Source organism: Schistocerca nitens, chromosome 1, assembly GCF_023898315.1.
Source record: "Schistocerca nitens isolate TAMUIC-IGC-003100 chromosome 1, iqSchNite1.1, whole genome shotgun sequence".
Lineage (NCBI taxonomy): Eukaryota > Metazoa > Arthropoda > Insecta > Orthoptera > Acrididae > Schistocerca > Schistocerca nitens.
In genome coordinates, this window is record NC_064614.1 from 162,805,304 (window position 1) to 162,817,896 (window position 12,593).

Below are 12,593 nucleotides of genomic sequence, written 5' to 3' on the forward strand. Positions count from 1 at the left end.
GGGGGTGGTGGATTGCTTCTTCCCCTTGGAGTGCTTCTCCTTCCTGTCCTTCTTGTCACGCCGCTGCTTTGATGTGGTAGACTTGTGTGGGGGGGATTTAAGGTATTTGTAACAGGTGGAGGACTGAGTCGAGGGGGTGGGTTTGGGGAGGATTTTGGTCGGCAGGCGGGTAGTCTGCTTGCCATTTTTCATGGTTTCAAGGAATTCAGGTAGTGTGTTGGTGGCGTGGGCAAGCAGGAGCGGGGGTAGGGCGAGGTTAGGAGGGGTGGGATTGCAAGTACTGACAATGTATGACGATGTTGGTGTTCTGTGTAGGGTGGCATTTTTTGCTGTGTTATTTGCCACGTCCGGAACGGAGAGGGGGGGTGCTGCCAGGGGGGTGCCAGTTACAGCCATCGTTGACACCGTTAGGTGGCCCGGCTGCATTGCTGGCCCTATTCTCCTTGTGGACGCGGAGGTCTGATCGGCGGCGGCGGAAACCTTCTCTGCGGTTCCGCGGCCGGCTCCCAGGTCCTGGTCCACATTTTCCCTAGCCTTGGGAGGGGGGGGGGGGGGCAGAGACTGACTCTGCGGCAGCTGAGGTGCTCGAGACGGCCGGCCGAGCGGCCCGCGGCAACAAGAAAGCGCGCCTCGTGTCGTCAGCGGAAAGAGACCGCCGCGACCCCAAGGCGCCACCCAAGCTCGGCATACCACAACGACGAGAAGACACGACAACTTTGCCAGGCGACGCCATGCAAATGTTTTTCCCAGTGCCGTCCGTGCTAAGACCTCAGATGAGAAAGCGCGCCTCGTGTCGTCAGCGGAAAGAGACCGCCGCGACCCCAAGGCGCCACCCAAGCTCGGCATACCACAACGACGAGAAGACACGACAACTTTGCCAGGCGACGCCATGCAAATGTTTTTCCCAGTGCCGTCCGTGCTAAGACCTCAGATGATACTGAGCGCCAAACTGTGTTTTGACAAAAACTCAGTTGGCCGCTCCTGCGTCCTTGGTATGCGTAAGTTTCAAAGCTTTACGCACCCTCGAGACGTAACCCGCAAGCAGGTCCCTATGGCTCGGTGTAGTATCGTACGCGCTCCTGCAGCTCCGCACGCGATCAATGCACAGTACGACTGGCACCGAGCGACTACTACTCGCTGTCTATGTGCGTCGTGTCCTTATCAGCAGCCAGTTACGTCACGAATGGGCGAGTGACGTCAACGATCAATTGACTGTGCCGCATGTGGAGTTATAAAATGTTCAGAACGCTGCAGACTGCGCATGTGCAGAAGCAGGAGATTGTGGCATTCTCTGCTAACATTGGAAGTTAAGCTATTCTTGCTAAGTTTACTCCCATTATAGTAAAGGATTTTGTGCCTCTTACTCTTTATTTTGTTGTTCACTTTGTTTTCCATGACACATTCAGAAGTTTGCACGAGGGCCTGTTATTTCTAGTACAAGTGTACTCTCACGAGAGCGACAAAGTATCTGAAAGCAAAAAAGTATTTACGTTTTACAATTCCTGGTCAAAGAAATAACCTACACTGTGCATAAATAAGATTGTAAATTGGTAAACGTTTTTTAATGAAAATTATCTCAACACCTGCCTGGTAGCCGTTTCCGGGACGGGGAGATGCACCGGCACATTAACGACGAGAGTCGGTGTGCCGGTCAACCTGGATGCGGGTTTTAGGCGGTATTCCCACATCCCACTAGGTGAATAGCGGGCTGGTACCCAAGTCTCGCCTTAGTTACACGATTCGCAAACGTTTAGAAAACTTCGGCCCACATTCACGTGAATAACACCGCACGTAGATGCAGATAACTGGGATATACATATCCCGTCCCGGGGGCTGGAAGGAGTAATGGGGTTGCGACAGGAAGGACATCCGGCAACCTCTTAAAGTAAATCCGTTTATAACCATGCCGACTCTACGATGATGCGGCATACAGTCAGACGAAAAAGAGTATGAATGAAAATTATTTCAGCAGTGAGAACGTTGGAGTATTTAATGAAAATAATCTTCGATGTTATTTACCACTTAGAAAGAAGACAAGACAGAAAGTAGAAACAACAGTCTCGACAAGTTCGAGTAGGACAGCGCTCTCAGGGTTTCGTACAGACTTAATTATGTAGGTACCGCAGATGCACTGGAGAGCCAAAGAAACAGGTACACTTGCCCAATATCGTGTAGGGCCCCCGCAAGCAAGCAGAAGTGCCGTAACACGACGTGAATGCACTCGACTATTGTCTGAAATAATGCTGGAGGAAATTGACACCATAAATCCTGCAGGCTGTCCATAAATTCGTAAGAGTACGAGGGGTTGGAGATCTCTTCTGAACAGCACGTTGCAAGGCATCCCAGATATGCGTAATAATATTCATGTCTGGGGAGTTTGGTGGCCAGCGGAAGCGCTTAAACTCAGGAGAGTGTTCCTGGAGCCACTCTGTAGCAATTCTGGACGTGTGGGGTGACGTGCCGGCCGCTGTGGCCTAGCGGTTCTCGGCGCTTCAGTCTGTAACCGCGCGACCGATACCGTCGCAGGTTCGAATCCTGCCTCGGGCATGGATGTATGTGATGTTCTTAGGTTAATTAGGTTTAAGTATTCTAAGTTCTAGCGGACTGATGACCTCAGCTGTCGAGTCCCATAGTGCTCAGAGCCATTTGATTTTTTTTTGGTGACGCATTGTCCTGCTGGAATTGCCCAATTCCGTCGGAATGCACAAAGGACATGACTCAATACAGGTGATCCAACTGTACATTTCTCACATCATTACAGAGCCTCCACCAGCTTGAACAGTCCACTGCCGACATGCAGGATCCTTGCATTCATCAGGTTGTCTCCATACCCTCACACGTCCATCCGCTCGATACAATTTGAAACGAAACTCGTCCGAGCAGGCAACATGTTTCCGGTCATCAACAGCCTAATGTCGCTGCTGACGGGTCCAGGCGAGGGGTAAAGCTTTGTGTCGTGCAGCCATCAAGGGGACACGAATGGGCCTTCGGCTCTGAAAGCCCATATCGATGATGTTTCGTTGAATGGTTCGCACACCGATACTTGTTGATGGCCCAGCATTGAAATCTGCATCAATTTTCGGAAGGGTTGTACTTCTCTCGCGTTGAATGATTCTCTTCAGTCGTCATTGGTCCCGTTCTTGCAGGATCTTTTTCCGGCCGCAGCGATGTCGGAGATCCGATATTTTACCGGATTCCTGATATTCACGGTACACTCGTGTAATGATCGTACGCCGGCCGGAGTGGCCGAGCGGTTCTAGGCGCTACAGTCTGGAGCCGCGCGACCGCTACGGTCGCAGGTTCGAATCCTGCCTCGGGCATGGATGTGTGTGATGTCCTTAGGTTAGTTAGGTTTAAGTCGTTGTAAGTTCTAGGGGACTGATGAACACAGATGTTAAGTCCCATAGTGCTCAGAGCCATTTGAACCATTTTTTGAATGATCGTACGGGAAAATCGCCACTTGATCGCTGCCTCGGTGATGCTGTGTCCTATCGCTCGTGCGCCGAATCTAACACCACTTTCAAACTCACTTAACCTGCCATTGTAACAGCAGTAAACGATCTAACAACTGCACCAGACACTCGTCTTGTATAAGCATTGCTGACCACAGTGCCGTATTCTGCCTGTTTACACATCTCTGTATTTGAATACGCATGCCTACCATTATACCAGTTTCTTTGGCGCTTCAGTGTAGTTTATCCATAGTAATTGATGAGTGAGTTTGTGATTATCAAAATGTGTGACATAAATGGCCATATCCTTTGATAGCATTGACATAAGGCAGCTCAGATTTTTTACACGGCCAAGAGGACGTTGACTTCAGTGTTCGACGTAAATATCAATTTGTTATCTCTAACCGTCCTCTTGACTGCATTATATTAGTTGCTTAATGTTTTTTTACACTGCCAAGGGACCGTAGTGCTGGGTAAAGGTGTCAACTACCCCGTCCTGAGAAAAAGAAGTCTTAAAGGACGGGCAGACCGACGGAGACACAGACCGACAACAAAGTGATTCTGCAAGGTTCAAAATGGCTCTGACCACTATGGGACATAACTTCTGAGGTCATCAGTCCCCCAGAACTTAGAACTACTTAAACCTAACTAACCTAAGGACATCACACACACCCTTGTCCGAGGCAGGATTCGAACCTGCGACCGTTGCGGTCGCGCGTTCCAGATGTAGCGCCTAGAACCGCTCGGCCACTCCGGCCGGCGATTCTACAAGGGTTCCGCTATGACGACGGAGCTACGGAACCATAAAAAGGCGCTACCTAATGCCTTCTACATATTGTTTGATGTGTTTGTGAATACATATTTTATCGAACAAATAAAAGTAGATATTCTGAAATGTTTGGACATCTGTTCGTTCAGACCTCAGTAGTTTCGAGAATTTACCATACGAGTTTTGTCAAGAACATCCACTACGAATTTAGCTTTTGTCACAAATCTATCTTATTTTTGCTTATTCCTTCATTCTATTATTATGTTTCGACTTTTGGAGTTCCGTGCTCCAATCTGTGGAAACGGAACCCTTGTAGGACGGCCTTGTTGTCCGTTTGTTTGTCTGACTGTTAAGAATCCTTTATCTAACGAATGAATACACATATTAAGTTAAAATTTATGTCACGTATGAAGATCTATGATCCCTTGGCGGTGTAAAAATATTAAGCTTTTAAGTTAATACAGTCAAAAGATACGGCCATTTATGTCACATGGTTTGGTACTCGCAATCTTCCTGAACAAAACCTTTACTGTACTTCCCCTTGACCTAGACTCATGAAATTGGGTAAGAAGAAAGGTTTCACAGTAAAAGTAAAGGAAAAATCTGAAAATTCTAAATTCTTTTATTATAAAATTGAAAATATATTTTAGTCATTTTTTTATCCGTTTGTCTGTTCGTCTTGTAAGACTCTTTTTCTCTGGAACAGTTTGGCATATAAAGTTCAAATTTACGTCACATACTAAAGTCTAGGTCCTTGGCGGCGTAAAAATTGTAAGATTCTAAGTCAATGCAGTCACAAGATATGGCTATTTACGCCGTATATTTTGATAGTCGAAAAGTCACTCGTCAAAATCTATAGGACGTTTCACTTTGACCTAGAATCATGAAATTTGGCGAGAAGCAAGGTTTCGCAATGCAAGTAAAGTGACGGATCCGAAATTATTAGTTTTTGATTATGTTGTTGTTGTGGTCTTCAGTACAAAGACTCTTTTGACACAGCTTTCCATGCTACTATATCCTGTGCTAGCCTCTTCATCTCCGAGTTAAGTACTGCAACGTACATCCCTCTGAATCTGCTTACATCTGCTTACTGTATTCATTCCTTTGTCTCCCTCTACGATTCCCCCCCCCCCTCCCTTCCCGCTGCCCTCCAATACTAAACTGGTGATCCCTTGATGCCTCTGAATGTGTCCTACCAACCGATCCCTTCTTTTAGTCTCCTTGATGCCTCTGAATGTGTCCTACCAACCGATCCCTTCTTTTAGTCTGGCTGTGGCACGAACTTCTCTGCTCCCCAGTTCTGTTCAGTACCTCCTCATTAGTTAGGTAGTCTACCCATCTAATTTTCAGCATTCTTCTGTAGCACCACATTTCAAAAGCTTCTATTCTCTTCTTGTCTAAACTGTTTATTGTCCACGTTTCACTTCCATGCATAGCTACACCCCATACAAATACTTTCATAAAGGACTTCCTGACACTTAAATATATACCCGATGCTAACAAATTTCTCTTCTTCAGAAACGCTTTTCTTACCAGTCTACATTTTATATCCTCCCTACTTCGACCATCATCCGTTATTTTGCTTCTAGAATGGAAAAACTTAGTTACTACTTTAAGTGTGTAATTTCCTAATCTAATTCGCTCAGCATCACCTGATGTAATTCGACAGCATTCCATTATCCTCCTTCCGCATCACACAGAAAAATATTTCTTTTATCAGAATGAGATTTTCACTCTGCAGCGGAGTTTGCGCTGATATGAAACTTCCTGGCAGATTAAAACTGTGTGCCGGACCGAGATTCGAACTCGGGACCTTTGCCTTTCGTGGGCAAAGGTCCCGAGTTCGAATCTCGGTCCGGCACACAGTTTTAATCTGCCAGGAAGTTTCATTTCTTTTATCACTTGTTATCCGACCCCAAAATTAATATTGAAACATTCTTGAAAGTCTTGTAATCCCTGGGACGGTTATCTTGCCAGTATTAAAGTCGATAACAGGAAAAATCGTCAATAGCCTCGATTCCCAGCAAAGATAAGCTGCCTACATACATAATTAAGTTTGCATGGAACCTCAGTGCGTGAGTCCTACGCGCATCTGGCCAATTTTTTCACAATTTCACTATTCAGGTGCCAGCCAGCACAGCATACAGCTATTACAACACTCCAACTTTGACGCTGACGTGTAAACGAAAATGAGCACTCCAGATAGATGAGACAGTACAGGAAGAAAACGCCAGGGGCGCTGCAGTAGACTCACCTGGAGCGAGTTGCCGAAAAAAGGAAGATTAAGTTTTAACGTACCGTCCACATCGTGGTCATCAGAGACGCAGTGCAAGCTCGTATTATGTCAAGGATGAGGAAGGAAATCGGTCGTGCCCTTTCGAAGGAACCATTGCGGCATTTGGATGGAGCGATTTAGGAAATTCACAGAAAATCTATATCAGGAAGGCCGGCCGAGGAACTATACCGTTGTCCTCCCGAACGTTAGTCCGAAGTAGTCTATTGAAACAAGAAAATCACTCATTTAAAAGGGGTTTTACATCTGTACTCTGCAAACTGTTGTGAAGTGTGTGGCAGAGGGTACATCCGACTGTAGCAGTTATTAGAGCTTTTTCCCGTTTCATTCGCTACTGGAGCACGGGAAAAATGATTGGTTAAATAGCTCTGGGCGTGCAGTAATCAATCTAATCTAAAGCACACGATCCCATTGGGAGCGATATGTAGGGGGCTGTAGCATATTCCTAAAGCCATTATTTAAAGCCATTTCTTGAAACTTTGTTAGTAGACTTTCTCGGGACAGTTTACATCTATCTGCAAGAGTCTGACAGTTCAGTTCTTTCAACATCTCAGTGACGCTCTCCTCCGGGTCGTACAAACTTGTGACCATTTGTGCCGCCCTTCTCTGAATACATTCAACATCCATTGCCAGTCCCGCCGGATACGGGTCCTACAAAATATAGCAGTATTCCAGAATGTGTTGCACGAGTGATTTCTAAGCAGTCGTCTTCGTAGACCGAATTCTGCTACCTGTTTTACCTACGGCTGAGCCTATGTGATTGTTCCACTTCATATCTCTACAAAGTGTTAGACGCAAGTATGTGTATCAGTTTACGAAATCCAGCTATGACTCATTAATATTATATTCATAGGATACCAACTTTCGTTTTCTGAAGTGCACAATCTTACATTTCAGAACATTTAAAGCAAACTGACCATCATTGAGCTACTTTGAAATCTTATCAAAGTCTGTCTGAATATTTCTACAGCTTTGTTCAGACAGTATATAGTTTCAGATAGCTGCATCATCTGCGAAAAGTCTGAGGCTACAACTAGTATTGTTCGAAAAATTGTTATTATAAAATATGAACTGCAAGGGATCCAACACGTTTCCCTGGGATACACACGAAGTTACTTCTAGAGAATATCTGATAAGTCACTCCCTATTTTTAAACAGTTACAATTTTACAGTATACTGATAATTTTAACTTTATGGACCGTCTGATTACAGCCGATTGAAACACAATTTTCGTGCCATAAGAAACCGCAAATTGGCATTTATAAGAAGAGGAACAACACCAAAAGTGCAACAGGAGTGTAATATGTAGAAAATCGTCCACGCAACCTGCAAGTACAGTTCAAAATATTATTACATCACAGCAAAAAGCAACCACCAGAACTGTTTATAACCTATAGGTACAATGACCAAAATGTAAACTAAATAGCAAAAATATGTACATATTCCAGGCCACTGAAGATGCCTTGCAGAAAATAAAGGCGAAACGCGTATGGCACGAAATTTGTGTTTCATTCAGTTGTAGTCAGACGCTCCATAAAGTAAAAATTATAAGTATATCGTAATATTACAGTCAACACTACAAAAGTTGAAGTTATAATTTCTTTTTTTATGAACTAGTTTTCTTAGAACTACTTTTGTTAGAAACACCACTCCTTGAGCTTGTGATTAACATCTTTTTTTCTTTTGTTTCAGTTGGAAAATGCCGCCTGTGTTGGCTGTGAAAGAACGAGCGAAAGTAGCAGCTCGTTATGAGGTCTGGGGATCTGCGGTGCGTGTACAAAGGTGGTGGAGGGCTGAACGAGAGATCCATACAATAGTGGATCCAAAAACAGTTAAAAATTGCCTTTCCAAATACTAACAACAGGGAGTGTCACCGATGCAAGAAGATCAGGAAGACCATTAACAATGAGGACACCAGAGAATGTTGACAGAGTTCGTGAAATGCTCTTGAGGAGCCCTAAGAAATCTGTGCGTCAAGTATCTCGTGAACGTGGTTTTTCACGTTACGGAGTTGCAACGATTCTTAAAAGAAAGATCTCACTTTTATGCCATGGAAGGCACATTATGTGCAACAATTTTTTCCTGATAACTGTGACAGAAGAATGGAGTCTGGAGAAATTTTGCTAGGGTGGAATGATGATTGGCCCGAACTTTTTACGAGCATTCTGTAGACTGATGAGGTAGTTTTCCACATTGTAGGATTTGTAAACAGGATAACTGCCACGAATGTGTTGAAAAAGCACAGGGGCGTCTGAAGGTGCCAGTATGGTGTGGTATTGCCCGCCCGGTTGACCGTGCGGTCTAACGCACGGCTTTCCGAGCGGGAAGGAGCGCCTGGTCCCGGGCACGAATCCGCCCGGCGGATTTGTGTCGAGGTCCGGTGAGCCGGCCAGTCTGTGAATGGTTTTTAGGCGGTTTTCCGTCTGCCTCGGAAAAACCGGGCTGGTTCCCCTTATTCCGCCTCAGCTACACTATGTCGGCGATTGCTGCGCAAACAAGTTCTCCACGTACGCGTACACCACCATTACTCTACCACGCAAGCGTAGGGGTTACACTCGTCTGGTGTGAGCCGTTCCCTGGGGGGTCCACCGGGGGCCGAACCGCACAATAACCTTGTGTTCGGTGTGGGGCGGCGGAGGGGTGAAGTGGACTGCGGTAGTCGTCGTGGGGTTGCGGACCACAGCGGCTGAGGCGGGGACGGAGCCTCTCCGTCGTTTCTACGTCCCCGGTTAACATAACATAAGATAACATGGTGTGGTATCACTTCATCTGAAGTTGCTTGTCCGTTCTTTCGGAGGAACACAATGAATGGTTCAAATGGTTCGAATGGCTCTGAGCACTATGGGACTTAACTTCTGAGGTCATCAGTCCCCTAGAACTTAGAACTACTTAAACCTAACTAACCTAAGGACATCACACACATCCATGCCCGAGGCAGGATTCGAACCTGCGACCGTAGCGGTCACGCGGTTCCAAATTGAAGCGCTTAGAACCGCACGGCCACACCGGCCGGCCACAATGAATGACGAAAGATACATGGAAATGTTGCAAGATCGTGTATGGCCAGTAACCTCACAATGGAACAAATCATAGTTTCATTTCATGCAGGACGGGACACCTGCACGTTTTGCAAATGATGTCCACGAAAGCTGCATGATCGTTTCCCGGGTCACTGTGCACGTGATTGGCCTGCCCGCAGCCCTGATTTAACGCCTTGCTGCGATGTTTTTCCCCGGGGTGGGGGGTTGGCCTAAAGAGGAGGTTTACAGAAGAAAACTACCAAACTATGGAACCTGGATGAGTTGGAAGTAGTAATACCTGACGTGTTAGCCAATGTTCCACCTAAAATGTTGCAGGCAGCAGTATCACACGTACCAGTTCGTTTAAAAAAATACGTAGAGAACGCTGGAGCTTATGTGGAGGTTTGAAATGACGTTAAACACAACGACAAAAAGTGGTGTTTCTAACAAAAGTAGTTCTCAGAAATTAGATCATAAATAAATAAATTATAATTGTTTAAAACCAGCGAGTGACTAATCAGAAATCTATTGACGATTCTCCAGAGCGACACTGTGGAAGCTTCAAGGAACAGACTAAAGGGACATTTCAGGCTCGCCGTGCAATATGGAGTACTTTTTGTACTCTAGGCAGAGGACCGGCGATGCTAATGGTCAGTGGTGGCTATTCACAGGCGGACCGATGACCGTTGCAGTCTGGTCCCTTTACTCCCACAAACCAACGAACCAACCCATTCACAGGCCTAGGTGCTCCTATCTCTGTTTAAAACTGAGTAGTGACTTATCAGACATCCTGTACATCTGTCGATGACCCTCCGTGTGACGCTATGGAAGCTTCGAGAAAAACAGACGAAGGGAACATTTCAGGCTCGCCATGCAATATGGAGTACTTTTTGTACTCCAGTCAGAGGCGAATCGTCAGTGGTGGTTGTTCACGGGCCTACGTGCTCCAATCCCAGGCGGGCCGTGTGGCTTGACGACCTGCATTGGCCGCCTAACGGGAACTCGCAACGAGTGCGACTCCGGAGGAAGCGGGCGAGTCGACGGTCGCGGCCGAGAACGCCGACACTGACCTACAGCTGGCGCGTGTCGGAGAGCGGCCGGTGGGGCACTGGAGGGGCACCCTGGAGGGAGCGGATTGAGCGGGCAGAGGCGGCCAGGCAGTGAGCAGTCGGCATGGGCAACGGCAGGAGGACGTTGGTGGCAGCGGTCGCCGGCCTACTGGTGCTGGTGGCGGCAGCGCGCTCCGGGGAGCAGCCGCTCAGCGTACACACCACTGACGCACAGGTACGGACACTAGTACGCACTTTGAGGGAGACCGTAGGAAAGGCGCGGATCCAGGGTACGACTCTGGTGGCATATCACCGGATCTCAGAGCGTTACTGTACCCCCCCCCCCCCCCCCGCGCCACCGCCGCTCGAAAAATACATTGAAGTCTTGGGATACCTCTTCTACATCTACGTCTACGTGATTACTCTGCTATTCACAATGTAAGTAGGCTATTAAGGTTTTTATGTTGGTAACGTCACGTAGCTCTCTGTATGAAAATAACTGGCTGTGCTGTGTGCAGTCTGTGGCTGGTTGGCATTGTTAGAATATTCGCTATTGTAGTGTTGGGCAGTTGGCTGTTAACAGTGCGTACCATTGCGCAGTTGGAGGTGAGCCACCAGCAGTGGTGGATGTGGGGAGAGAAATGGCGGAGTTTTGAGAACGGATGATCTGAACGTGTGTCCATCAGAGACAGTAAATTTGTAAGACTGGATGTCATGAACTGCTATATATACACTCCTGGAAATTGAAATAAGAACACCGTGAATTCATTGTCCCAGGAAGGGGAAACTTTATTGACACATTCCTGGGGTCAGATACATTACATGATCACACTGACAGAACCACAGGCACATAGACACAGGCAACAGAGCATGCACAATGTCGGCACTAGTACAGTGTATATCCACCTTTCGCAGCAATGCAGGCTGCTATTCTCCCATGGAGACGATCGTAGAGATGCTGGATGTAGTCCTGTGGAACGGCTTGCCATGCCATTTCCACCAGGCGCCTCAGTTGGACCAGCGTTCGTGCCGGACGTGCAGACCGCGTGAGACGACGCTTCATCCAGTCCCAAACATGCTCCATGGGGGACAGATCCGGAGATCTTGCTGGCCAGGGTAGTTGACTTACACCTTCTAGAGCACGTTGGGTGGCACGGGATACATGCGGACGTGCATTGTCCTGTTGGAACAGCAAGTTCCCTTGCCGGTCTAGGAATGGTAGAACGATGGGTTCGATGACGGTTTGGATGTACCGTGCACTATTCAGTGTCCCCTCGACGATCACCAGTGGTGTACTGCCAGTGTAGGAGATCGCTCCCCACACCATGATGCTGGGTGTTGGCCCTGTGTGCCTCGGTCGTATGCAGTCCTGATTGTGGCGCTCACCTGCACGGCGCCAAACACGCATACGACCATCATTGGCACCAAGGCAGAAGCGACTCTCATCGCTGAAGACGACACGTCTCCATTCGTCCCTCCATTCACGCCTGTCGCGACACCACTGGAGGCGGGCTGCACGATGTTGGGGCGTGAGCGGACGACGGCCTAACGGTGTGCGGGACCGTAGCCCTGCTTCATGGAGACGGTTGCGAATGGTCCTCGCCGATACCCCAGGAGCAACAGTGTCCCTAATTTGCTGGGAAGTGGCGGTGCGGACCCCTACGGCACTGCGTAGGATCCTACGGTCTTGGCGTGCATCCGTGCGTCGCTGCGGTCCGATCCCAGGTCGACGGGCACGTGCACCTTCCGCCGACCACTGGCGACAACATCGATGTACTGTGGAGACCTCACGCCCCACGTGTTGAGCAATTCGGCGGTACGTCCACCCGGCCTCCCGCATGCCCACTATACGCCCTCGCTCAAAGTCCGTCAACTGCACATACGGTTCACGTCCACGCTGTCGCGGCATGCTACCAGTGTTAAAGACTGCGATGGAGCTCCGTATGCCACGGCAAACTGGCTGACACTGACGGCGGCGGTGCACAAATGCTGCGCAGCTAGCGCCATTCG

General features: G+C 47.8%; 1 protein-coding gene across 1 annotated transcript in view; it reads left to right on the forward strand.

Moving 5' to 3' along the window:
* Window positions 1-10,707: 10,707 nt before the first annotated feature.
* The window catches only part of LOC126234132 (inter-alpha-trypsin inhibitor heavy chain H4-like), a 122,357-nt gene continuing 120,471 nt past the window's right edge, over window positions 10,708-12,593 (forward strand). The window contains exon 1 of the mRNA XM_049942911.1: window positions 10,708-10,818. Coding sequence (XP_049798868.1) covers window positions 10,708-10,818 — 111 coding nt within the window. The remainder of the gene's footprint in view (window positions 10,819-12,593) is intronic.